The 27,398-nt window shown below is 51.2% G+C and overlaps 1 protein-coding gene across 4 annotated transcripts in view; it reads right to left on the bottom strand.

Annotated features, from left to right (window-relative positions):
- Positions 1-27,398, bottom strand: part of ZZEF1 (zinc finger ZZ-type and EF-hand domain containing 1) — a 97,523-nt gene that overhangs the window by 62,535 nt on the left and 7,590 nt on the right. For all 4 annotated transcript variants that reach the window (XM_047709270.1, XM_047709271.1, XM_047709272.1 and 1 more), the window contains exons 2-11: positions 18,719-18,863; positions 15,216-15,410; positions 13,284-13,455; positions 11,734-11,933; positions 10,153-10,363; positions 6,669-6,785; positions 5,383-5,561; positions 3,813-3,911; positions 1,313-1,404; positions 824-972 (exon numbers count right to left, since the gene is read on the bottom strand). In XM_047709270.1, the coding sequence (XP_047565226.1) occupies positions 824-972; positions 1,313-1,404; positions 3,813-3,911; positions 5,383-5,561; positions 6,669-6,785; positions 10,153-10,363; positions 11,734-11,933; positions 13,284-13,455; positions 15,216-15,410; positions 18,719-18,863 (1,559 nt within the window). The remainder of the gene's footprint in view (positions 1-823; positions 973-1,312; positions 1,405-3,812; positions 3,912-5,382; positions 5,562-6,668; positions 6,786-10,152; positions 10,364-11,733; positions 11,934-13,283; positions 13,456-15,215; positions 15,411-18,718; positions 18,864-27,398) is intronic.

Genomic DNA, 27,398 nt, shown 5'->3' with positions numbered 1-27,398 from the left:
AGTTACCAGCTCTCCACCACTGCCCATGCTGCTCTGGCCGAGGGGACCTAGGCCTCTGGCCACCTCCTCCCTTTCCATTCTGCATCCATGCTGGCTCTCCCCCAGCCACACTGCACATAGCATGATCCAGACCAACACTTGTAAAACACACATCTGGCTGCCTTGTTCTCCTCCCCTAAGCTCCTCAACACTATGCTGGCCACCCAACCTTACTTAAAGGATACAGTTCTCACCCTGAGCCAGAGACACAAAGACCTTTAGTGAGCGGGTCACTTCCCGCACCTCTAGTTCCACGTCCCAGCACTCTCCCCCTCGCAGTGACTTCTGGCACCTGCGTGCCCCTGAGCCTGCCGCAGCTCACCTATGAGGGCTCAGGTCCGCTATGCTCTCTGCTCAGGATCTCCCCTTTAACTGTATACCCTCCTTAGCTCTTAACACAAACAACACTCCCTCCAGGGTCTTTCCTCCCAGAGCCCCCCGTCTTGCCCAGTGCTGACCACACTGTGACGCTGCTGGTCTGAGTAGACAGTGAGTGCCACAGAGCAGCGACTATACCCACTTGTTCCCTACATCTCTTCTGTGGCGAGCATCAGGCCCCGCGCAGAGTGGGTGCTTAAAATACCCCCAGTGAAAGCATGTTTAGGAGGAGGGAGCTTGGGGCATATCCTAAAACACGTCTTCATGAGTGCTGCAGGAATCAGTGAGTGCTCAAGGCCACTGGGGATAGGCAAGGGGCACCTGTCTGTAGAGACATGAGCATATTTTGCCATAAGAAAATGCATATAGCCTTATTAACTACAAAGATTTTTATTCTGTCCCTTACCTGCTTTTTACAAATTGCCTGAATTCCTGAAGCTTCCATTTGTCATATTTTTCAAACCTCTTGAAGTGTTCTTCTGCGTGGAATTTATCAGAAGAGGAGTTATAGGCAAACACCAACCCACACTGGGCACCAATGCCACCACGTCGAACCTAAAAACATGGAAGGTACAAAAGTCCTATGGGTGCTGTGTTTCCAAGAAGTACAGTTAAATTCATAGAGCTTGAAGCAAATTCAAATGAGCAAAATGATATTTTGAGTCCATTAAGTCGGGAAAACAAAAGAGCTGCTTCCTAAGAAGCAATGCCTTCTAGTCACACGTTCCCAGACAACGATCTCCTCATCTCTGTGTCCCAGCCCTCTGCTACACGCCTGGCACAGAACGGTCGGTCACCACATGTGCAATGAAAACCAGGGACACAGACTCTGAAACGAAACTCTGTCTTTAAAAACATCAGTAACGTTGCTTAAAGAAGGGAGTATGAGAATTACCATAATTCTGATCTGTGTAACTTGGAACGCAGATTCAGTTCCTGTAGAAAAAATGGTACTTGCTCTGGTCTTCCCAGTCTCTGTAAGAAACCCTGCAAAAGGAGACACTGAGGTGAGGATGGCCGACTCATTTGTCATAACCCTAAGAACTAAGACCAACCAAGCACACCAGATCCTTTGCGTGTAGTGGCAGGGAACTAGTCTGCCTAGTATTTTCATAAAAAGCAAAAAGAGATTTCCCCTCTGCATAGGTGTGAGCTCACTGCCAAGGCCCAGGTAACAGACAGTGGCTAGGGACGGTCTCCTCGACCACACCAGCAGCCCTGCTCTGACGATCAAGGAACAAAGTCGATAAAGACTATGACTTAAATTCGAGCAGAAATAAGACCGGACAACCAGTTATCTTTTTGTGCCATTCCTAAAACTGTGCCTGATGCCCGACTACTGACAGAGGACATGGGCCTAGAGCACAACAGAGGGATGATGAGGCTTCTGGAACAGTGTCAGGAAAGCCTGTGCGAGACTCTGAAATGGGTGTTCCGTGGGCACACTCTGCGGGCGACCTCCAGTGCTCACTGTCTGTGAGCAATCTCACAGCTCCATGAACCACACTCGAGTGTTGGTCAGTTTTGTGTCTCTCTGTGGACTCCTGCTGGCATTCGTTGGTCTGTACATATCATATGAATTCTCCTGTGAACTGTTCGTAACACCTTACTGGGCCCTCACGAATCAACGACATAAATAAAAGTGTAACTGTTTGTCTTTCATTTGTATGAAAGTCATGGTTTACCTCTTTTGTTGTTGTTAATTATCCTTCAGTAACTCACAAAAAGGTCGGCTGCTAGACCCAGGCTGCCTTTCTCTTCCGCGCCCCTGCAGCTGACAGAACTCACACACGTGCCCATGCCGCTGTCCTGGAGCCACAAACGCCCGCAACCCACCCACCCACGCAAGCCCCGAAGACCACGCCCGAGTCTGACGCACCGAACTGCATCAGCAGGACTGTCTGAACTGGAACCTCCACACAGCAACATGTGGAATGTGTCACTGAAACCAAGAACATGAAACACACAGGAACATGGACTCACAGCAGAGCCGCTGTGGCAGGACCCAGCCGCTCGGCAGGGACCATGTGCGCAGATGTGGGCAGCCGCTAGCCCGTGGCTCGCAGCCGCTGAAGCCGTAAAGGCCTCAAGAGAGCCAGACTCTCTTTCAGCGGCCCTGCCACCAACACACATGCGAAGGGTTCTCTAAAGGCCAAAATAAAACCACAAAGCCTGAAAGGTAAACACAGAACTGGCTCTTCCCGTCCTTGGTAAAAAACACGCAGCTGCTCCTGGGATGCCCTCACACTCCGTCTGTGTGGGTACCATTCCCCCCAGTTCACTCTCTCAAAATGACAGCAAAGAGAATAACCAGTCGCGGAGCTGGAGCTGTAGAACTGGACAAACGCACGCTGTCGGTCTCCGGGCAGCACTGGCAATCCCGGCGAGCAGCGGACAGGACCGCAGGCTCCCTCGGCAGGGAGGACATGGCAGGCAGACACGCCTCCAGAACAGGCACCTCCTGGCACTTGGGGAACACAAAGCCTCCCCACGAAAAGCGCTCCCCCCGTGCCCCACGCCATGGCGGGCAGTGCACAGCCTGTGTGGCCCTTAGCGGTCCTCAGTGGGACAGGGGAGGGACGCGGGGAAGGAAATGTCCCCGCGGAGGCCACGCTGCATGGAGAGGACCGCAGCAAGTGTGACCTGCGTGAAAGTCTACAGCAGGCGAGGTCCACAGCCAAAGGAGGTGCCTTGGGGAGAAGCACGAACGCAGGGGACACGACAGAGAAGAAGTGACCACAGAGAACACATGCGGCCTGCACCGCTGTGAGGAAGGCCAAGGAGAAAGCAAATTCAAGGACAGGCAAGCCCGGCCAGTGCTCGGTAACGGCCAGAAGACTCCCATTCCTGGGCTGCATCGGCAATGTCCTAAGCAGGGCAGCGAGCGCAAGGCGGCGCGTGCAGGAGATGAACCGGCCGGCTGGTGAGACGGAGGAGGAAGAGACAGACCCCCGATGAGGGAAAGGGCCCACCACCGCACAGGACAGCGCCTCAGCAGCTACCATGCCGACAGCCCGCAAGCAGGGAGATTCCTCCAAACATGCCCGATCCAGAGGCGTCCGCTGAGAAATACCCTCCTTTCCAGCAGTATCCCGCCTCAGATCTGCTGCGTTTCTTAATGCTTTAGGGTAACACCACAGAAAGATAATCTGAATTTAAAAGCAGTAACTTTTTAATCTTCCAAAAGGAAGAGTCCTTGCTTTCCAGAACCGAGAGCTCTCCAGCACTCAGTAGTCGTTAGGGGTGACCCATACCCAGCGGAGAACAAGGCTGCGATAAGGAGAGCAGAAAGATGATTCAAGAGCCACGGCCGTGCGGGCCGACCTGCTGTGCAGCCCATGGCCCTGAGCGCCGCAGCCTACCCGTTCCTGCACGCGGACGGACCAACCACTCACCGTCTCTGGTCCACGGCTCCACCAGGAGGTTTTCCGGTCCTGACTTCTCTTCTTTCCCTTTGACATCACAGGCCTGAAGGATCAGCTGAAGAGGTTTACCTGGTCAAAGTGAAGAGAGAACAAGAGCCTTAAGCTGGTGTAGCACGAAAAATAAAACTAGCAGGCACATCCATAGGACTGGAGAGCAGGTGGGCAATGCGGCTGACGGGAAACACACCTGCTTCCAGCTGAAACAGAGAAGTGGACACCATCCTTCTCTGCTCTCCTGACGAGACCAAGCACAGTTTTATGTCCCTATGTGAGTCCAAGCGGAGGACTCCAGAATAACCACTCCTCAGAAACAAAACGCACTGTAAGACAGAGACTGATGCCACACATTCAACATGTCTGGGAGAGGGAGCCCCAAAACCGTGTTCTGGAGCCAACAGCTAATTTTATTACAGCTGCGCTTTTTTTAATTTTTTATTTTTTTTACAATTGCATTCAAATATATATAGTATCTTAGGGTCTTAGATCTTGTTTCTTTAATATAACTGTGGCCAAATTTTGAAAATTTCAAGATTTTTAGAAAGCACCGTTTGCTACAACGACTTGAAAGCTTTTCCTTCTCATTTGTATTACTAATACTAGAACGAATACCCATTAACCTATAACCCAACCCACAACACTGCCTGTGCAAACACTCCATCCTGCGTCCCTCCCCTCTCTGGTATTCCTGCCCAAACAGCTGCTCATCAGAACTGGTAACTTCCCTGGATGGTACCTTCCAAACACTACGTACGGATCCCTCCCATCCAGCTGTGCCTGTTATGGGCTCCGACCCCACCAAAAAGTGACCTTTTCAAATTTAGGGGGCAAACTGGATTTACAAGACGTCAATTATCTGACCTTAAATACTAAACATAAAATGAATCATTAAGTTGTGTTAGGCAAAGGTACCAATACCATGGCAGAAATAGCACAGTCTGCCCCTAGAAGGAGGGGGCAGAAGGAGACGGGACCCAATACTGTACTCTGGGCAGACACGTCGGTGCCAGAGGCCGGGATGGCACGAGAGTTGTTCCTCACATACCAGCTGACGAGGGTTGGGGGGCCCATCCTGAGTCAGCGGGAAAGTGCTAAAGGGGATGGTGGCCAGGCCCAGGCAGGAAAGCGGGGTCGGGCACGGTCAGGCATGCAGCCCGCACAGGGAGCAGTCTCAGACCAGGATGCTTAGTGCCGTGGTCTGGGTCAGGTCCCGCCCCCGCAGAAGGGAGGGACTCCAACTTCCCAGCCTCCTGTCTGTGCAGAGAGACGCACCTGCACCTCATCGAGGATGGCTGGTGACCGGCTGACCACAGAGCCCAAGTGGTCTGGCCAGCAAATCCTGGAAGTACAGCCTAGGGGACACTCAGGCCCTCTTCTGATGCTGCCGTCAAGGAGCCCACAGCCCCCTTCTCCCTGCTGGCCCCCGGAGGAGAGGATACGTTCGGCCCAGAATCACGGGGTCAGTGGGAACCGCCCGAGGAAGTAAGGAGATGCCAGGTTAGCAACGGTGTCAGGGCCCATCTGTCGCGCCCCACTTATTTACCGTATTTAAGCAGCAGGCTCTGCCTGACGGACGCCATGGAGGCGATGAGGGACGAGGCATCGTACTGCGTGTCCAGATGCTCACTGATGGCGCACAAAGAGCTCAGCACTTTGGCAACACTTCCTCTTGCCAGTGCAAAGGCCAGAAGGGTTAGCTCCACCTCGGGAGTCGAGCAGCAGCTGGAAACAAAGAGGAAGAACGTCTCACTTCTTAACGACGCAAGGAAATCCAGGCAGCCCCACGCCCACGTAACTGATCACCATCAGTGAGATCCACCTATCCGATGCTTTCTCTACCTGGGTCACAAATACTCACTCAAAATCCTCAAAGTAATCTACAGGAAAACGAAATCAACACAGAGGACGAGGACATTAAATTCTTCCCTCTGTGCCGTTATTAACCTGTAACTAGTAAACAACACTAACAGCATCAGTTTCAACCAGTCCAGCTTTATAAAGCAAACACAGACGCCACAAGCGCAGGAGCCGCTATGGGAAGGCCCTACTGCTAACAATGCCAGGGGCCAGGGGCTCGAGGGCTCACTCCCCAGGCATGAGCAACCTGAGCCAGACTCTACTCTTCTCCCACTCATGAAACACATCGCACTGAAACTCCTGACACTGTCCTGGGGTCTCGGGACTGGACCTGTGCCCCGACACAGGGCATGGTGGACACAGAACAGAGCCATCCCCACAGCAAGCAGCATATCTAGCAAGCCAGACTAAGGAGCCTCACCCAGGCCCACAGACTTGTCCCTGTGCAGAGAGGCACATGGGCGCCCAGAGAGGCCACGGGCTGGGGCTCCCAGGAAGCCGACAGCTTCTGTACTGGGGTCTCAGAGACACCCGTTCCAGCTGCATCAGAGGGCCCCCCCCCCGCCCCCTGAGGTCAGGTGGTGTGGCTACATAATGGAGCTCAGAGGGCTGAACCATGGTTTCACCTTTTCTTCAGTCACTAAACACGAGCCATGTTTAGTGCTGATCTGTAGAAGATTTTTAAAAATGTTTTTAAAGACTTAAGGGGCGCCTGGGTGGCTCAGTGGGTTAAAGCCTCTGCCTTCGGCTCAGGTCGTGATCCCAGGGTCCTGGGATCAAGCCCCACATCAGGCTCTCTGCTCAGCAGGAAGTCTGCTTCCCTTCCTCTCTCTGCCTGCCTCTCTGCCTACCTGTGATCTCTGTCTGTCAGATAAATAAATAAAATCTTTAAAAAAAAATGTTTTTAAAGACTTAACAAGCATATAGACCCTCTACCCTCTACAAGCCCCATCTCCTCAACCTTGACTTTACCTAGTTATTCTTATGAGGAAGCTGTCCACTTCTTCTAGAACGTTGGGAGACAGGAAAGTCGAGAAATCTGTAGATCCTGGTGAGAGGGAAAGCGGAGGCATGTGCTGCAGTGCCTTCCTGCAAGTGTGAGACAGAAAGTCAGAACCGACCAGGCAAAACCCTGACTTAAAACTGCTCGATGAACACCAAACCGTTGACGCCTGCTAGGATCAGTCCCTCATGAACACAGTGTCCCTGCAGAGAGCCTGGGACACAACGTCAAACCAGCCCCTCCCCCAGGAGTCACAGTCCCAAGTCAGTCCGTGGAGTTTCCTTCTTTTTTATTTATTCTCTCTTTTAAAAGTCCATTTCCCTCCCCAGAGACTTAGTCCAGCCTTCGGGATCTCATCTTCATTTCATGTAGGGTGGGCAGAAGACATGCATCCCTGATGGAAAGAAGCCCCATAGTTCCTACAAAATGTGACCCTGGAGGCAGAGCAGTGTTTGGCCCAGAAGAAGCTCAGGTCGTGTGTCCCCTCTTAAGATCAGTGGTACCTCAAGACAGGCCACCAATTCTCTTCCCTCCTGACCAGGAGCACTCGTCAGGGCTTCTGCTCCTCCCTGCGTTTCCTGCCTCTCTGCCATAATGTCTGCTTCGGGGCTTCTCTTCTCTCGCCTGCTCTTACGCTGATCTCTCTGAATCCCCCAAAAGTTCTCCTGAGTGAGCGCACCACGAACAACATGAAGGCATGCAAAAGGAAGTCAAGACGCTACAGCCAGCAGTTTGCTCGAGGTACCAGTCACGAGCACCCTCAGCGGTACTCCTCCCACCCAACAGAGACGGCGTGGCAAGGCCAACACGGTGTCAGCGTCCCTCCCTCTCACGCTCCTCCCCACTCTGCCAGAACCCGCGTAGCCACACGAAAGGCAGCTGCTCCGGGAGGCCCAACGCACGTGAGCACACAGCGATTTACCAGACTTATTTCTACTGGTACAACACTTTTGTTTCATAATAACTCTTTTTATTTTTCCTCATTGATTTTCTTCAAAAAAACTTACAGTAGTTTTAGATCCCTGATATTTAAACATTAGGAGTGAAAACGTAACTGCAGATTAATAATTACAACTGTTTAGAAATATAAACTTTAAACATATCCATTGCTCAACAAACTTGTCCTATCTTTATAAAATTAAGGTAGAAAGCTCTTCTTCCATCCCTTCCTGAGAATTCAGTCCACAAAAGAGGGCTGTACAAGGCAGGCACTCGTGTGTGTCTGAGGGGAGGTCACCGAGGGGCATGAGAAAGGTATGTGCACAAAGGGATGGCCTGGCAGGGAAGGTGAGCACTGAGGAAGGCACCTGGAGCTGGGCGAGCGGACCCAACAAGCAGGGCACGTGCCCAAGGATGGCCACAGCGACTGCGGGAGTCGGGGAGGAGGGTGTCCAGGCAAGGGCAGGGGAGATGGAGGCGGGTTACACGGGTAAGTAGGGAGGATGGGCGGCAGTTTTGTCATTATCCGAGAAGGGAGGCTCAAACGCAGAGAGAGAAAACCGAGAACACACACTGCCACTGTCCGCCAACACTGTCCAATGCTGTCATGCAGGATTACAGGTGGGAGGGTCAGGCCAAAACCTAGAGGTCTCAGCACCACAGATACAGAAATGACCACGGGTATGAATGTGTGTCATGTACAAACACACATGCACACTACTTATATACAAAGGTGCCCTTTCCCTTGGGGTCTGCTCAGGGGGCCTGAGAGGAGCCAGGGGCCCATGCGTTTTGTGTCGAACTCTCATCCCCCGCCCAGCGGGCCATCGGCTCCCCAAGACAGCAGGGGATCCAGGACTGGGGCAGGGAGCCTTCGAGGCGGGCCCGCCATATCTTGTTGTTCTCGAAGAAAGTGAAGAAGTGTACCATGTTGCCGTGGACACGTCAAAAGGACACAGAGCCAGACCAAAAGGGTTCCCACTGGCCAAATCCGAGCCAACTACACGTCACCACTGTGACCGTCACCACAAGCCCATGACTAACGCGGCGTCATGAGTCCACACCGATACAAAGTCTGAGGACAGAGGGGACGCTTACAGTCTAGAAGCACCTCCTCACGAGATGCCTACTAATCGCCACGACAAAAAACCCCGCTACGGTGGAAACTCTGGCAGACTCCCCTTGCTTCAAGGGATCAAAGTTGACACGAGCAGCACTAGTAAGAGGACACGGTAATGTTCCGCGACCCCGACAGGTGCAGGAGGACAGACCATCGCTTCCGTGATGCTCCTGCCAAAGACACAAACCTACACCGAATCATCAGGCAACATGATGCCTGACATGACAAACCAAACGATATTCCTGGAGATAACTAACCCTGTAACTTCAGACGTCAAACTGTCAAAGTCCTAATGGTCAAGAAAGACGGAGGAACCGGTCTACACTGAAGGAGACGAAGCAGACAGGGCAAACGCCAAGCGCAGCCTGGGTCCTTCGGCTACATGGGATGGTACAGGGACAGCCTACAGGACCCAAACGGGACCCAAGGAGCCGAAGGTGGCACTGCGCATCACTGAGAACTGGCTGCAGCAAACCTTCTTGCGGACAGGAAACACGCCTCGAGTCTTGGGGACAACGGGGCACCAGGTGTGCAGAATACCATCAACGGGCTCGGAAGGATATGAGAGTTGTTTGCGTCGTACTTGTGGTATTTCTCTAAGTTTCTCATTGATTTTTGAAAAAAGTTTTTAAGCAGGAAGCAAGACAGAGTATGGACAAACATGACTTCCTGCGTGGCACTGCCCACAGAGTTCCTGGCTGAAAGCCTCACTCTCGAAGACATCCAGAGGACCGCTATGGTAATCACTCTCTCGGTGACCGAACTTCAACACAATACGGGTACCTCCTCGCTTCGAAAGCTGTATGTCACCGCTTCCTGCCTTGTCTGTTCCAACTGGGTCTTTCTGCCCTGTCAGGCTTCTTATTTTTTAATTTTCAATTTTTTAAGTTAAATTTTAATTTAATATTAATTTTTTAATGTTATTTTTAAATTTTAATTTACTTTTGCTTTTTTAATTTTTATTTTTGAAGGTGATCTACATTTACAAATGAATTTGCTGAGTATCTTAGAGAAGGTTTCCTTGAGTTCCTGGAGTTCCAAGGCTGGGGTTCACACTGGCACATCCCCGCCCAGCCCAGCGGTGTGCCTCCAGGAGTGTCACAGCCCTTGTCCGCAACACGGGGCTGTCTTATGTGTGTGCTTCACAACAGGAGGAGGTAAGTAATGCCCAGCATCCGAAGGGGTTGTACCTGCTCCAAAGTGCTCCCTGAACGTAAGCAACTGTTCCCCCACCGGGGGGGTGAGGGGGGGGGAGGACAGAACAACATGCATGACCCCCTCCCCAGGCTAGAGGCAAAAGCACAGATAGGAAACACCAGGGCACCTGGGGCTCTGCAGGGGGAGGGAACAGTGAGGGCACCTGGACAGGCGGGAAAGCAGAGAGGGTGACTTACTGCGTGTTGTGCAGCACCGTCTGGACAAAGGCAGGGTTTGTCTCCATGGACGCCGTCACCAGAGAGGTCAGCAGAGACCAGTACCAGATTGCAGAAGCATCTGACACCGAGACCCCAGACTTCTTAACTCTCTGAAAGCCAACAGCCCTCAGACCATGAATTCTAGTGTCACATCCATCGCTAAGACAACGTTTTATGTTAATCTGGACATCTGTCAAGCGCAAACAACAAATTCGGTATTGGATTAACGTCTTCAGTTCTGCAAATGCTAGGCTCCCAACTAAAAGCAAGATAGTAATTCACATTTTGAAAAGAAAATTTTGAGATATACTCTGATGCCGGAAATAAATAATATGTACAATGCAGCAAGCATACAATAAACTTGTCAGAAAAGCATCGACAAAATGAAAGTAAACTTAGGGGTGACTTAACCCTGTCCACCACAAAGTTTCATAGGAATTTATGCATCCTGAGAATTAAACACAAAGATCATTTTTTAAATCCTGATTCAATACATGGTAAGAAAATTTCTAGAATTTGTGCTAGGGTTCTGAAATTTCGATTTAAAGAGTCGCTATCTCAGAGCTGTTGTGAGAATTTACTTTTAAATAATCAAGTCCAAACAGATGACAACACAGGCATGACTCACTTGTGAGAGCTGTCACAATGTTTTATTTGGGTTGGAGAGGAGAAGGTGATATGCTAAAAAGGACACAACTGAGAGAAAGGAGCGTCACAGTGTGAGACAGAAAGCATCTACTCCAGAAGCTGAACCACTGTTTCGCCTGGGGACGAGACACAAAGACTCTACCTCCCCAGGCCTCAGTTCCTCTGAGCAAAGTAAGAACACTTCCTTTGGCCCAGGAAAGCATTAGGAGAAATGAGACAAAACATGAAGCATCCCGGCTCCCTGAATGAAAAAAGCCTGGAAAGAAATCACAGAATTGTGATTATTTCCAAAATGCCAGGTGTGAAATAAGGTTATAATAGTACAAAAATGGAAACAAGCTAAATGTCCAGGAATAAAGGGCTGGTTAAAGTTAAGGCAAGTTCTTCCATCGCTAAACAAAGGTGTGCAAGAACACACGGTGTGACAACGTGCTAAAAAATTTACAAAACGGCATGGAAAGAATTTCACCATTTTGTAAATACGTATACAAATAAATTACATTTGTGAATACGTATGCACAACCCTACATTTGAAGATGTGTGTGTGCGCGTGTGCACGCACGTGTACCCACACACACACTAACAAGTAAAGATCTGGAAGGACCACACTAACATTCACATAACAATCCCTGGGTAGTGAGAATTTGAGTACTTTCTGTTTATCTATATTTTTCTAATTTTCCAGTAAGGAAACAAGAATCGAGTATTTTTAATTTAGAAGGGTTTCCGTAACTTTCTACAACAGCGCACAGATGACATAATGGCTACTCCATGTGCACGACAAGAAGCAAATCCAAGCTCCAAACAAAACCTGACAGTCTCCCCACTGCAGAGGCCTTCCTGTTGACAAGGGCCCCTTCCTCGCCCCCCAGCCCCCTAATCAGCAGGCAGGCTGCCTCGTGGTAGACTCACAGAGCTGACTGATGTTGGCGTTCTCCAGCAGCGTCACGTAGCCGGTGACATTGCTGGGAATGTGCACGTCGCGGACGTCCTGCAGATCACTGGCACTCCTCCCCACGGCTACTGTCACCTGCTGCGGCATGTAGCTCTGGTCAGTGGCGGCCACGGCGATGGACAAGTGTCGAAGCACAACGTCCGGCTTCATTTTTAAGCTGGAAAACGCAGGGAGCACAAACGACAAGTGTTTATATGAATCGGAAACTGCCAGCATCCACGAGTCCCATCTCCACGGTCTTGTATTTGATATTGTCAAATACCACCTCTCCTAAAAACGGCCAACTGGAAAAGTCCTTCCGACCTTTCTGTCTCTCAGATTTCTTCCAGTTCAAGGTTAATCTTACATTTCCTTTTAAGCTATCAGTAGGCAGGAAAGTATACTAGGAACACCCTAAAAAAATCACTGTACCTCCAAGAAGCAAATCCTAAACCTCATCCAAAGAACTCAATGTACTGAGTTTCTATAAGTTAGATGGCAAAAGGTCACAGGTACTCTCCATGAGAGAACGAGACAATTATTTCTATCTCCACCAACTGAAATTAGCCCATCCTCTGAAGAGGCCGGAGAAACGGTAGAAGGCAGCTTCAGAACTTCCAGAAACACCAGGTCACCGCCCCCAGCTCCACCCCAGGGTTCCTGCTCATCCCCTTCCCTCTTCCTTTGCCAAACTGGTCAAGACAGTAGCAGACTGATTTTCTTCATGCACAGAAAGGAGCTTAAGAAGTAAAATCACATCTGGGGCACCTGGGTGGCTCAGTGGGTTAAAGCCTCTGCTTTTGGCTCAGGTCATGATCTCAGGGTCCTGGGATCGAGCCCCACATCGGGCTCTCTGCTCAGCAGGGAGTCTGCTTCCCTTCCTCTCTCTGCCTGCCTCTCTGCCTGCTTGAGACCCTCTGTCAAATAAATGAATAAAATCTTGAAAAGAAAAAAGAAGTAAAATCACATCTGACACGAGAAAAGTACTTGCCTGCTATGGTAATTAATCTTCCTGGGAAATTAGTGAAAAAAATCTGAGATCAGTATGATCAGATATCAGTCAAATACTATTTCTCTCTTAAAATGCCAAGTAAAGGAATTTTCCATGTTTATGAATACACAAACCAGGTAGCATGATTTTATGCAATTCCTTTTGCTTCTTTTTTTTTTTTTAAGATTTTATTTACAGAGATCACAGGTAGGCAGAGAGGCAGGCAGAGAGAGAGAGAGAGAGAGAGGAGGAAGCAGGCTCCCTGCTGAGCAGAGAGCCCGATGCGAGGCTCAATCCCAGGACCCTGAGATCACCACCCGAGCTGAAGGCAGAGGCTTAACCCACTGAGCCGCCCAGGCGCCCCCTTTTTGCTTGATTCTTAAAGCATCTCCATAGTCATTTACAATACGAAAACAACCAGGCAGTTAAGTAGAAAATACTCTAAAATTCACAAAGTGACCAGTGAGCACGCTGACGGGGTAAGAGAGAGCAAGCAGGAGCCGCTCGCACTCTGAACCACCCTGTGCTCGCACTCACCGGATCCAGTGCGAGCGGGCACTGCCATCCGACTGCCAGTACGACGACGTTTCTCCATTGGTCATCTTGTCGATGTCAGCAGGGTTCGACGAGGTTTCTATGTAAGCGTAACACTTTGCTACTGACTTGAGTTTATCCATCTCCGGGCTTCCGGTTAGATCTCCAGGACTTTCTGCAGGGAAGCCAGATGCTATCACGTGACATCTCTTTCATGAAAGGGGAAAAAAGGTCATTTAAAATATCTAACATAAATACCCTTGATAGTTTGGCCCTGGAAAAATAAATATTCCTTAAAATCTCCTTCCAAAGAAACTTTATAAGGCAGAAGTGTCTGAGGGTTGCTCTGTGAGCTCACTATGGTAAAATACTTAAATCACTGATATATTTGCAAGCCACACTAAGAGAAGAAAATGTGTCTTACAGTTTGAATGGGCATTTCTTTAAATATGTGGGAGACTTAGTAAGCCACTTGCGTTCTGGAGCGCGGCCCAGTCCTACCTTCATCTACTTTCTGCCAGGCCGCAAGCTGTCTCACCGGTTTGTAGGTTATGGACACACACACACACACACACACATACACACGTGACAGGTGCTGCGTACTGTGAGCCGGGCACTTCTCTAGATGTCTTCTCTGTACTAATTCAGTCCAGAGATGAGGAAACCAAGGCACAGAGAGTTATTAAGTGCCCAAGCTCAGAGTTAGTAAAAAATGGAGTCTGTCATCACACATTAGAAAACATATTTTTGTTCCCTAGAATAGCATTAGACTTTTGACTCTGCTTTGAGTTTCTGTTCTACAGAACTTTTGTAAAATCTAACTTCTTCATCTCCGATGGTTTCTGAGTCTCACATCCTGCTTGGCGAGGTCCCTGTGCCAGGAGCTGGGCAGGGTGTGGCTACTCTCTTCCACACTTCAAGTCTCTTTGCAGTGGGACCTTTCAATCCACCTGAAATTTGTTTCCATGAATGGAATGGGGTAATAAGAGTCTGGCTTTATTTTTCTCTCCAAATGGCTGGCCAGCTGCCCTGACCCCACTTGTTGACTAATTTTCCTTTCCACCATTTGTAACGCCAACTCTCTCTGGTACTCTACTCCCACACACATGTGGGTCTGTTTCTGGACTCTACTACGTTCCACGGACCAGTCTATTGGCACTCCCAACTTCTGAGTGAGTCCACACTGCGTGTAGTGGCTTTCCTCAGTGACTCAACGACTCACAGAGTACCTACTATGTGGCCCAGCTCCAAGTGCTAAGGATAATGACACAAACAAGGTAGACACACAGAGAAATCATAATTTTACAACTTCAAGTAGTGCCAGTTAGACCATTAAACCTACAAAGGTGATGGTGACCAGAAGTGGGGAATGGGGGCGTTAACTAGATAGGGTAATGCGGGAAGGCCTCCCTAAGTCACATCTGAGCAGAGACCTGAATGAAGAAAAGTCAATTGTGGGAAGGAAGGAAGGAGGGAAGGAGGAAGGGAAGGAAGGAAGGAAGGAAGGAGGGAATTGGAAGGAGAGAGGGAAGGAAGAAAGGAAGGGAAGGCAGGAAGGGAGGGAGGAAGGGAGGGAAGGAAGGAGGAAGGGAAGGAAGGAAGGAAGGAAGGAGGGAGGAAGGAAGGGAATTGGAAGGAGAGAAGGAAGGAGGGAAGGAAGGGAGGGAGGGAAGGAAGGAGGAAGGGAAGGAAGGAAGGAAGGAAGGAGGGAGGAAGGAAGGGAATTGGAAGGAGAGAAGGAAGGAGGGAAGGAAGGAAGGGAAGGAAAGTGGGAAGGAAGGGAGGGAAGGAGAGGAGGAGAAAGGGAGGGAGGGAAGGAGGGAGAGAAGGAGGACAGGCAGGCAGGCTAGTTTCCAGAGCCAAAGGCAGGGAGAGTGCTGGCTCCTACAACTCACAGACCGTGTTCAGGAGCCCCCAGAGCATGCGTGCACGCACCCTTCTCCCTCTGGAGCAGCTGGTCTAAGGACTCCTTGAGAACGGAGGCCCTCATGGCACACACGTTGGTGCAGTGGTCCAACATGGGGCAGGGCACGGCCGTGCCAGAGAGCCGGTTGCGGTGCAGGAAGCGCAGGATCAGGGACGCGTGCACACCCAGCCCCTCCTTGGACTCGGAGAAGATGTCGATGAAACCTGGGAAGACAAAATCCATGTCTGGTGTTTACAGGAACCCGCCATAGCAGTGTTCCCACGCTCCCGTCCTGGTGGCCTCTCTGAATTGGCTGAATTAAAAGCAGCCGTTAAGAATCTTTGCTGATATTTTCAGCTTTAATCATTTAAAAATCGAAACAAGTTTTAAGAAATGAACCTGCGGCTGTCTGGGTGGCTCAGTCATTTAAGTGGCTGACTCCTGAGGATCTGTCTTGACCTTGGGGTCATGAGTTCAAGGCCCTCATTGGGCTCCATGCTGGGCATGGAGCCTACTTAAGGAAAAAAAAAAAAAAAAGACAAGAAAAGAAATGAACCAGTGGTAACCTCAATTTAAGCATTCATTTTGGGGCACCTGGCTGGCTCATTTGGTGGACCATGAGCCCCTTGATCCAAGGACTGTGAGTCCAAGCCCCACGTTGGGTTGTTGAGATTACTTCAAAATAAAATCTTTTTTTTTTTAAAGATTTTATTTATTTATTTGACAAAGATCACAAGTAGGCAGAGAGACAGGCAGAGAGAGAGGCTGAAGCAGGCTCCCCACCGAGCAGAGAGCCCGATGCAGGGCCTGATCCCAGGACCCTGAGACCATGACCTGAGCCGAAGGCAGTGGGTTTAACGCACTGAGCCCCCCAGGCGCACCTCAAAATAAAATCTTGAAAAAAAATTTTAGTTTAGTTTAGTGGAATTTTAGAAGACTTACACTACATTTGCTTCAATCCAAGCTTTAAATGTGTAAGCACTGAGACACCAACTATATGTCTTTACATAATTTTGCACACAGTGTGTGAACTAGGAATCAAGTTTATCAGGTTAGGAAGTCAAAGTGTCACTGCTTTTACACTAAGCTACAGGAAACACGATAATGACGCAGCCACCGCCCTGACCGTACTTCCTGGGGGGCATCTCACAAGGCACGAGGCTCTGTCCCCGGTGCCCCTCCCGTGCCCCCACGTCCTCTCCACAGCAGCTCCCTGGGGTCTGCCTGCTCTGTCCGGCCCTCGGCCACTGCCCAGACCCTGGGCTCAACACTTCCTGCCCGTGCTGACCCACGCAGAGTTCCTGACGGGATCTCCTGGCTGCCCTTGGTCTGGCATTAACCCGCCTAACCCTACAAAAACACCAAACACACCATGTCTCTCTGTTTAAACTGCCCTCGTGGTCCGTCATAACCTACAACACATGTTCCTGCAACCAAGGTGCCCGTAAGACAGCCTGAAAGGGGAGAGGAGCAGCACAGCGGCTTTTCCTGGAGCTCAGACACACTTGTAGACTTGGGGGAAGTCTTTTCTGTTTGCTTTCTAACGAGTCATAACGGACACAACGCAAAGCACCTGTGGCGTAAGTGCACTGGGATGAACTTCCACAGATCCAACACCCATCAAAGCAGCACCCGGAGAAATTACACGTGAAACAAACAGGTTGTACTTAAGAAGGAGACTTCAGGGGCGCCTGGGTGGCTCAGTGGGTTAAGCCGCTGCCTTCGGCTCAGGTCATGATCTCAGGGTCCTGGGATCGAGCCCCGCATCGGGCTCTCTGCTCAGCAGGAAGCCTGCTTCCTCCTCTCTCTCTGCCTGCCTCTCTGCCGGCTTATGATCTCTGTCTGTCAAATAAATAAATAAATAAAATCTTTAAAAAAAAAAAAAAAAGAAGGAGACTTCACATTGATTTTCAAGACAGAACAGGAGGCTGAGGAGAAGCCGTGTGCCGGAAGCACCCCAGCACAGCCTGGAGACACTGGGTCCATGTCCCCGTGACTCAGAAGCCATGGCACCCCTCAGCCTCCTCACGCAGCTCTCCTCCCACTGGCAGACCCCACAGCAGCATCGCTGTCGCGTGAAGGCACGGCTGACGGCGCCCCATGTGCTCGGGACGCCAGTGAGAATACAGACTCTGCCCGTGGGAGGTCACACAAGTCCAGCAAGCACTGAACATCAGCACAATGGGGTGACAAAGGGACAAGTCCCAATCTCAGAAAGAGGGACAAGGAAACCAATCCCTGGGGACAGGCTAGCCCAGCTTACCAAGGTTCCTGCTAGGACCATGATAAAACAATTTCTTTAAACTATGTGGGGACAGAAAATTTTGGCTAGAACGTTCCAGTCACAACTCTGGTACACAGGCACCTCGGGATCCGAACCCCACATTTCTCTCCCCAGTCGCCAGGAGCCACAGTGCAGGGAGTTTCCTCTTGGGTGGGCTCCCTGGTCTCCAGCCTTCCCCTCCCCTCCCACACATCTCTTTGAGGTGTCCACACAGAGTTCCTGATGCTTCCCACAGGCTGGTAATGCGGAAGTGGGAGTCATACATAAATGCCAAGATACAATTTAGCTGAACATGATACAAAACATCATTTCTACTGCCGTGAGAGGAGGAGTTTGCACGTGTGGACTCCCTACAACGCTCTGTAACGATAACGTAATTCCAGACAAGTCGAGGAGGAAGGGCAGTCTGCACACCCTACTAATTCACAGCCATCATCCTTCCCCAGCGCAGCACAGCGCCCGTGTGAAGCCAGAGAGGTCAAGGGCCAGTGGACTCAGTCACGCATCTCCCATGCCCACCTGCCCCACTGCTGCTGTGCCGGGCTCCTGCTGAGCAGCAGGACACTGAAGGCAGAGAGAGAAGTACTGGGATAAGCTGAGGCTGAAAGGAGGACATGCAAAGTTCTGTCCTTCCAAAAACTCAAATTGTTTTCTCACTGGCAAGAAAGAAGGATGATTTAACTTGGATTCTGTTTTCTGAGTCCCCAGAAGAAACCAGATAAAAACACAAGTTTTTCATAGATATAATGTAGAAGTATTGCTTAATTTGTACACTACTTGTGTTATCACTTAAATTTCAGAGTGACAGCTGACTAATAAAACGAAACAAACAAACAAAAAAACCCACTGGGTGCCTACCATATACCAAAGACGTGTTACATGCGAGGACACGGCAGAAAGAAAAGGTCGCTGTCCTCATGGAGCGCACAGTACAGGAGGAAAGATGAACATTTACAGACAAGTGGGTCATTAATTAATTACAGTGATGGCATGAGGCAAAGACAAATGCAGGACGCACAGAGAACCGGGGCCAGGGACAGCCTCTTGAGGGAGTGAAACAGAGAGAGCCTCTCACGACAGAAGTTCATGAAAACAGCAAAGCTGCCCAAGCGTCAAGGTACTGGGGACAAAGGAGACAAAGACACAGGAGTGAGTCGGTTCACACGCCACACGGGGCCCTCGCCCTGCGCAGTTATGGCTGGAGGACGGCAGAGCTCGCCGGGCTGCAAGAGCGCACTCCGGCCTTACCTGGGACAAGGGAGCAGGCCTGCAGCTGCCGGATGGTGTGGCTCAGCTCACCCTGGAGGTTAGCGCCGCTGGAATGCTTGAGGGCCTCCAGCATGCTCTCCGCGTCCACGGTGCCATCGCCCTCTGCGTCGAACTGGGCAAAGGCCTGCAAAGTAAGAGATGTGCTGTGATCGCGGCTGCTCCCAAACCGACACCTCGCGGCCGCCGGCACCCAGCGGGAGCCGGGCACGGGGGCCGTTCCCAGCCTCCGGAGGACAGATTCAGGGCAGTGACTCGCTGCGCTCCGCAAAGGCTAAGCACAAGCACACAACCGCTGCTCCACACACACGGTTTTGTCATCTCACCTCCCTCGCAGGAGGTCAGTATCCTTCCCCCAAATAACTTGGGAAAGCCAGCAGCGCGGCGTCTCCCAGGGGGTGACAGAGCGGACAGAGCGCTCGCACCAGGGACCTGGCTGGGGGTAGCAGCTAGGGGTGAGCAGGGCTTTTCCTTCCAAACACTCCTCAGACACGGGACCTAACGGGATATTTGCCTCCGTCCCAACCGTGTCTGCCATCTGGCTGCAGTCGAGCTCGCTCTCTCCGGCGTGGGGCCACCCAGGGAACCGGGTACAGAGTGGGATTCAGTCTGAACCCCGGTCTGTCACTAAGCAGTTGTGTGACCATCCACACATCCCTCTACCTCCAGAAGCCTGAGCACCTTGATAGGAAAGATGGAGCGCAGGGCTCCAAACTCACAGCCGCCGTCTGGACCAAGTGGCATTGGAACAGCAGCCAATACGCGGGAAGCACATCAGAATGCTCTCGAACACGCGCCGGCCGCCTCCCCTGCGCCCCAGGCCGGCCCCCTCATGGCCCCCATCATGTTCTACAAGACTCTCCTCACCTGGCGGCTGCCACGTCCCCCAGATCCCAGTCTCACCCGCAGCAGCGGTTTGTGTCTTCCTGCTGACTCGCTCGCTCACAAACACCCCTCACCAGGGAGCACTTCAGCAGTCTCCCACCCTCTTCTCAAAGTAATCCTCCCTCTCCCCCAGAACGCCTGCCCTTTCCTGATTTCCCTCGTTTAGTAGAGCACGGAGATGTCCCGCTAAGGCTTCAGGACTGGCACGAGCACCCCGATTTCCACCACAAACCTCCAAACACAATGCTCATTAGGGACACGTAGGTAAACCCTTACGCTCAGGTCCACGAGCCAGGGCTAGATGTGTAGGCGGCCGGACAGAGCTTCGGGCAACGTGTGAGGGAAGGACGCAGCATTCCCCTGGCACTTCCTCAACCCAACAGGATTATCCAAAAACGTGACAGGACCAAAGGCTACACTACTCAAAGAACAACGTTCAAAAGGAGGGAAACTATCACCCTGTTCTTCTTGTCTGATTAGGCCCAATCAGGAAGCTGGGCTGGGTCTGACTCCACACCCAAAGGAAATGACACGGAAAGGGTCAGTGGACATAGACCGTGGCAGAGAGAAGACACGGCCTGTGAGGACGGGCGCAGGAGCACAGGCCTGCAGGGTGAGGAACAGGTGCCTGGGATGGGCTGTCACGAGAAGGGCCAGCAAAAATGAAGGTCATGAGACAGAAATTAGAGCGAAAAAATAAAAATTAATTAATTTGTTTTAAAAAAGACGTTAAGGGGCGCCTGGGTGGCTCAGTGGGTTAAGCCGCTGCCTTCGGCTCAGGTCATGATCTCAGGGTCCTGGGATCGAGTCCCACATCGGGCTCTCTGCTCAGCAAGAAGTCTGCTTCCCTCTCTCTCTCTCTCTGCCTGCCTCTCCATCTACTTGTGATCTCTGTCAAATAAATAAATAAAATCTTTTAAAAAAATAAATAAATAAATAAAATAAAAAAGACGTTAAGGGCGCCTAGATGGCTCAGTCAGTTAGGTGTCTGCCTTCGGCTCAGGTCACGATCCCGGGGTCCGGTCATGATCCCAGGGTCCGGGGTTCAAGCCCTGCATTGGGCTCCCTGCTCGGCGGGAGCCTGCTTCTCCCTCTGTCTGCTGCTCCCTCTGCTTGCGCTGTCTGTCTGCCTGTCTGTCTCTCTCCCTGACAAATATATAAATCAGATCTTGAAAAAACACTAACAATAATTTGGAGGAAGAAGTGGTGGGGGGGTAGATGAGATAAAATTGGCCTGGAGTTGTACGTGCTGGAACTGAAATGTGAGAGATCATTCTAAGCTTACCTCAACTTTCTTATGTTTAAAATTTTCCATTAAACAAACAAACATAAGACATCCACAGACCCTCCCTCCACTCAGAAGCTTGGGGGTTGATTCCTCAGAGAGAGTGAGTGGTACAGTCTCCAGACGAGGAAAAGCCTGCACGAGAGCCCACAGAGGTAGGGTTGGAAGACCCGCCCCTGCTCCAGGGCTCCCAGAACACTAGCGGCCGGACAGAGATGCCAACCCTCCAGGCAAGAGACTGGTGGGTCTTCTCTGGGGCACCAGACAAGCCCCTGAGGATAGACCTGGAGACACTGTACCAGAGGTACCAGAGGGCTCCCCACGGAAATGCCCAACCTCTTCACCATACGCCGAGGCTCAGTGTCACCAACCAGATGCAGGGAGCACCCACTCTTTAGGTTCCCTTCCTGGACCACTGGACATTTGAGGAAAGGCCTAAGAGGAAACACAGAAACAGCAACTTGGAGAAAAGAAAGGAAAAGGAAAAGAAAATGTGAAAAAGATTATCGTTCTTATCTTCAGAGAAATATTTTAAAAGCTATTTTTTAAAAGATTTTATTATTTATTTGATAGAGATCATAAGCAGGCAGAGAGGCAGGCAGAGAGAGAGGATGCCTGCTGCTCCCTGCCGAGCAGAGAGCCCAATACGGGGCTCGATTCCAGGACTCTGGGATCATGACCCGAGCCGAAGGCAGCGGCTTTAACCCACCAAGCCACGCAGGCGCCCCTAAAAACTATTTTTAATACCAGCTTACTGATGTATAATTCACATACCATGAAACTGACCCTTTTAAGGTGTACGACCTCGTGGGTTTGGGTATATTCAGAGTTGGGGAGCTGCCACCAACACCACCTAATAAAAAGGGACCCTGCATTGTCATAAAAGACCAAGAGACTCCTACTGAAAATAGTCTATTCAGAACACTTTCGTAAGCTCCTGAAAGTTAAAATATCACAGCAAAATGAAAATCTCTCAGCAGATTGGGGAAGATAAATTGACTAGAGTGCCCAGAGAGTAGAGCATAAAGACAAAGTCATGGGAACTGGGCAAGGCAAGAGGAAAACCACCAGGAGACCAATCCAGAAATCCAATATCCAAACACTGTGAGTGGCAGAGAAGGAAACACAGAAATGGGAGGGAGAGAAATAACCATTCTTGGGATCTAAGATAATTTCATGCAGCTGAAGGACATGACTGTTGACACTGCAGAGGCTGAACACCCCCCCCCCAGGGACTAAAAGCACACTGTGATCAGATTTTGTAAGACGGAGGGGAAAGAGAAGTTCCTGCTTCCACGGAGAAGACACAACGTCCATGTCGGAGGTCGGGAATCAGGGCCGATTCAGCAGTTACAAGGGAAGCTGGGACAGGAGCAGGGCCTTCAGCATCCTGGGGGGACTCTCTCTCACCCAGAAGTTAACACGCAGTCAAAATACCGCCCGCTGCGCAGGAGTGGAAAAGACGTTCTCACCCAGCAAGGCTCTCAGAACAGGAGCCTATTAACGCTCCCTCACTCAGAAAGCTCCTGGAGGCTGCGGCTGCCCAAACACGGAACGCGCCAAGAAAGGGGAAGACTGGGGTCCAACCAGAGAGAGAATGAGGCCCCGGTTGCTGGAGATGCTGACAACCTGAAGAACACCAGGACCAGAACGAAGCTGGTCGGGGGCTCTTGAGATGAGCCTCTTGGAGCTGCCGTGGGCCTGAGCAGAGCCGGTGTGCTGCGAGAGAGGCGGGCTCGGGCCGGAAGCCTGTAGTTGCGTTAGTGACGGAAGATCGCGCACAAGAACAGCACCCGCTCAGTCGTCAACCTCAGAGAAAACACAATGCTGTACAAGAAAGAGGCCACAGTCGTGGGGTGCTGCACGGCTCAGCCACGTACAGATGGGCACGCCTGTTCTCCCCAACACACCAAGATGAAAGGATCCGCCGGGGGGACGGGAGACGTGCGCACCCGGGCACGGACGGGAAGGTGAAGGTCAGCGAAGGCCTCCCCTTCCGTGGCAGGAAGGAGACGGATGAGGCGTGGGATTGAAAACTGACAGAGCCACGCACCCGCGTCGCCCGGGGATGCGCAGGAAACCCGCTTCAGAGCCAGCTGCAGCAGCCGAGGGTGACGCGTCTCTGTGGGCCACACCGGCTGGGAGTGCGGGGGCCATGGCTTTTAGCACGCATCACACGGGCTCCGTGCCATGTGAGCGATGAGGAAAATCAACAATTCTGAGGGCCCACTTCAAGCACAGGACAGACTGGATGAGTGGCTTCACATTTTTAGGTAGCGTAATACTTCCTCCTGTCTAAGGGAACGTCTCACACAGTGAATACATCAACCCTACAAGATTTCTGGGACCACGGGAAAATGTGAACACGGCCTGGGGGCTAGAGGAAACCAAAGTGAACCCACACAGAAGGGTGAGGACCACAGACAGAACAGCAGGCTGCAGAAGGGAGCTACAGGATGGCCCCACGGTGGCTTACTGTTGTTGTTTTTTGGTTTTGTTTTTGTTTTTAAGGATTTTATATATTTATTTGACAGAGATCACAAGTAGGCAGAGAAGCAGGCAGAGAGAGAGGAGGAAGCAGGCTCCCCACCGAGCAGAGAGCCCAATGCGGGGCTCGATCCCAGGACCCTGAGATCATGACCTGAGCTGAAAGCAGAAGCTAAACCCACGGAGCTACCCAGGAACCCCTGTTGTTGTTGTTTTTAAGATTTACTTATTTATTTAGAGACAGAGGGGACAAGTGGGAAGAGGGGGAGAGGGAGAATGCCAAGCAGAGGGGTGCGTAGGGGGCTCAGTTGGTTAAGTATCCAACTCTTGATTTTGGCTCAGGTGATGATCTCAGTCATGTGACTGAGCCCCACATCGGGCTTTGCACTCAGCATGGAGTGTGCTTAAGATTCTCTCTCTCCCTCCACCCTTCCCTTCCTTTCACCCAGTCTCTCTCTCTCTCTCTCTGTCTCAAAGAAAGCATTAAATTAAGTTAAATTACACTAAGGGGGCACCTAGGTGGCTCAGTTGAGCCTCTGCCTTCAGCTCAGGTCATGATCTCAGGGTCCTGGGGTCCAGCCCCACACTGGGCTCCCTGCTCAGTAGCAAGTCTGCTTGTCCCTCTGCTCCTCACCCCTTATTCCCTCTCTCAAATAGGTGAAATCTTTATAAAAACAAACAAACAAAAAAACTAAGTACATTAAAAATTGTAAAAAAAAACAAACAAAAATTCTATTGATCTGTCAGGAGTTACTGAATATAATAAAAAGAATTTTTAAACAAAGAAAAACAAAGACATACTGTGTGACAAAAAAAAAAATCAGAACAGCATTGCTAATAGCTTCACCAAATAAATACATCATTTCCCGATGCCTGGAAATTGTCTTTAAAGAAATGTACCGGTTTTCAAATCCAACACTTAACAGCTGGTGTTTTTCGCAGGACTTCCCGGAGTCCAGTCTGCTTCCGAGCACACTCAGTCCTCTCTGACAGGTGGCCACTGTGCCCCTGAAGCTGAGCCTGGCTCCACACGTGGGAAAACCGACAGGGCACATCCTTGCCCTCCGAAATGCTCACAGCCTTGGAAAAGACAGATCTGCAAACCAACAGCGGCAATGTGACGTGTGCTCATCCCCACAACACAGCTAGAGCATAAACAACCCAGGTCCCTAACAGACAGTCACCAAGCCCCAGGCAGAGCTCTAAGCCGCACACCGGGAGCAACTTGTATTCTCCGCAGCAACCCTCGAGGTAGGCGCTACCCTTCTACCAGTGAGGAACAGAGAGGCGAAGGATGTTGTTCGAGGTCACAAGGCTGGCAGCCGTAAATCATGGTATCGGGATGTGATTGTGTATGACTTGGGATCCTACACCATGCACTACTGTGCCACAAGCTGACAGACGCTCCAGAGGCCAGAAGCCCAAAAAGGACTGGGATATTCAGGAAACGCGGCCCTGAGAAAAACCACCCTTGCATTGAGTTTTGATGAGTAACTAGGAATCTGTGAGCGTGTGCAGACGAGGCAGCCATCCTAGGAAGAGGGGCCGGAATGTGAGCCTGGACACAGAGAGCAGGCAAGACCGCACGGACTCTCGTTCCCGGTGCAGCAGGAGGCAGGGCCGTGGAAGCCAGAGGACAGAGAGCCTGGCCCGTCAGGCTGAGGGGCTTCCATCGCCTAGCAAGGGTACCAGGAGGCCACTGGAGAAGACTGATCATTCCAGATCTACTTAAACCCTCAAACTGGAATGGACCTACCAATCTCTTCATATACATGCCTTCACGTGGCTTGAACTCCTTCTCCGGTGTCTCTATGACACACACTGGTGATGGGAAGCTCATGTCTTCTGACCAGTTCTGACAGCAACAACCCTCTTCTCTGTGTAATGGATGGAAATGCACCTCCCTAGTGTCACCACCTGTGGGGCCCTTCAGAACACATCCAATCCCTGTGCCCCAGAACAGCCCACCGATCATTGAACATGGGCAACAGGCCCCGAGTCTCCCTCAACCAGTTCTCACTCCGCTATGGCTGGCTCATTCCCATGCTGGCTGTCCCCTCTGGGACCCTCCAGTTTGACATAACCCCAGTGCGTCTCGTATCACTGGCTGAGCCACTGTAAGAAATACATTTCAAGGGGGCGCTTGGGTGGCTCAGGTGGTTAAGCGTCTGCCTTTGGCACAGGTCCCAATCCCAGCGGTCCTGGGATCAAGCCCCATGTTGCCCAACGTCACCCCAAGTCTGGCTCTCTGCTCCGTGGGGAGCCTGCTTCTTCCTCTGACCCTCCCCCTCTCCTCTGTTTGTGCTCTATCTCACTATCTCTGTCACTCAAATAAATAAATAAAATCTTTTTTAAAAAAAAAAACAAAGAAAGAAATACATTTTGGGGGCATGGTTCAGTCAGTTAAGTATCTGCCTTCCGCTCAGGTCCTGATCCCAGGGTCCTGGGATCCCGCCCCAGGGAGGAGCCCACTTCTCCCTCTCCCTCTGCCACACCCCTGGCTCTTGTGTGTGCCCCCTCTCTCTGTCAAAAATAAAATAAAACAAAATAAAAAGAAATATATTTTGTGCCATGCCCCAGGGCCTATCATGCTAACATGCCTCGTGAAACAATGTAAAACTTTCTCTTACTAGATACAATGTACCCTGACATCTTCTATTGCATTCTATTCTGTTTCATGTTTAATATGCAAGTTAGCCCTCACTAAAGAGAGTCCCAACAGTTTGCATCTCTGCAGCCTGGGGCGGGGGTGCTCAAACCCGACTAAATATAGTAGGTCTGGCCCTAACTGTGCAAAGGGAAGCAAGTCGACTTCCTATTCTCTGGAAACAGAGCACGGCCGCCCATCTCCACGGAGCTGACACCACCTCCATGCAGACAGCAACCTTCTGTGCTGCATCTCCGTCCTCCTCTCCGGCCTCAGGCCTCCGCCAACATGCCCACTTGCGTGCCTCTCCACCCATGCCACAACCACTGAGGCATCGCCCAAGGGCAGGCCCTCGGCCGCAGCATGCAAGAGAAGCAGCATATGGGGAGCCTGGGTGGCTCAGTGGGTTAAGCCGCTGCCTTCGGCTCAGATCATGATCCCAGGTCCTGGGTTCAAGCCCCACATCGGGCTTTCTGCTCGGCAGGGAGCCTGCTTCCTCCTCTCTCTCTGCCTGCCTCTCTGCCTACTTGTGATTTCTCTCTGTCAAATGAATAAATAAAATCTTTAAAAAAAAAAAAAAAAGAGAGAAGCAGCGTAACACCGGACGGCGCTCAGACCATTCCATCTTAATGTCCTTAACCACGAGTGGGATCAAGACCACGGTACTCACGAGAACATACCAACCCCCTCAGAGACGAGAACGGGGCACAAAGCAGCAGAACGCACGCATTGGGCTTCCTACAAAGGCTGCACCCTGGTTCAACCTGGGAGAAACAAGCCGTGTGAGAGGTCTGGATCGGGTCACAGCTCTACCACTTGCTGGCCCAGAGTTTCGCCTCTCCACTTAAGGCCTCAGTTTACCCATCTGTGAGACCGCACTGCATGGTGTCCAAGCACTGGAAGGGCTGTCAGGAGACAGAGTGAACACTCCTGGCTTAGAGCTAGAACAGAGAAGAACACCACCCAGGGCAGGAGGGGCGAGCCAGGCGCTGTTCTAGGGCTTCCATGCGGACGAGTTCCTTGACTCCATGCTAACTGTACAAGGTGACGACTAGCACCATGCTCACCCTTCCCGGGGGATGGCTGGGGCGCAGAGCGGCTGCGCGACTAATCACACAGCCTGCGGATGGTAGAACCCGGATTTTCCCGTGCGCGGTCTGACCCCAGAGCCCAAGTCTGAAACTCAGGATAAAGAAGAGCAATGGGACAGGCAGTCTTACAAAACAGAGAGCTCACTGCTACGGTGAGCGCAGCTGTCCAGGGTATTACAGAAGGGACTCCTTTCCCGGGCAACAGGAGGGTAGAGGCTGCACGCAATGCTTACTAAGGTCCTTCCCGACTCAGACGGTAGACTAGAG

The sequence above is a fragment of the Lutra lutra genome, chromosome 16 (assembly GCF_902655055.1).
Source record: "Lutra lutra chromosome 16, mLutLut1.2, whole genome shotgun sequence".
Classification (NCBI taxonomy): domain Eukaryota; kingdom Metazoa; phylum Chordata; class Mammalia; order Carnivora; family Mustelidae; genus Lutra; species Lutra lutra.
Note: the sequence above shows the minus strand (reverse complement) of the source record. Positions and strands in the feature narration are given on the sequence as shown.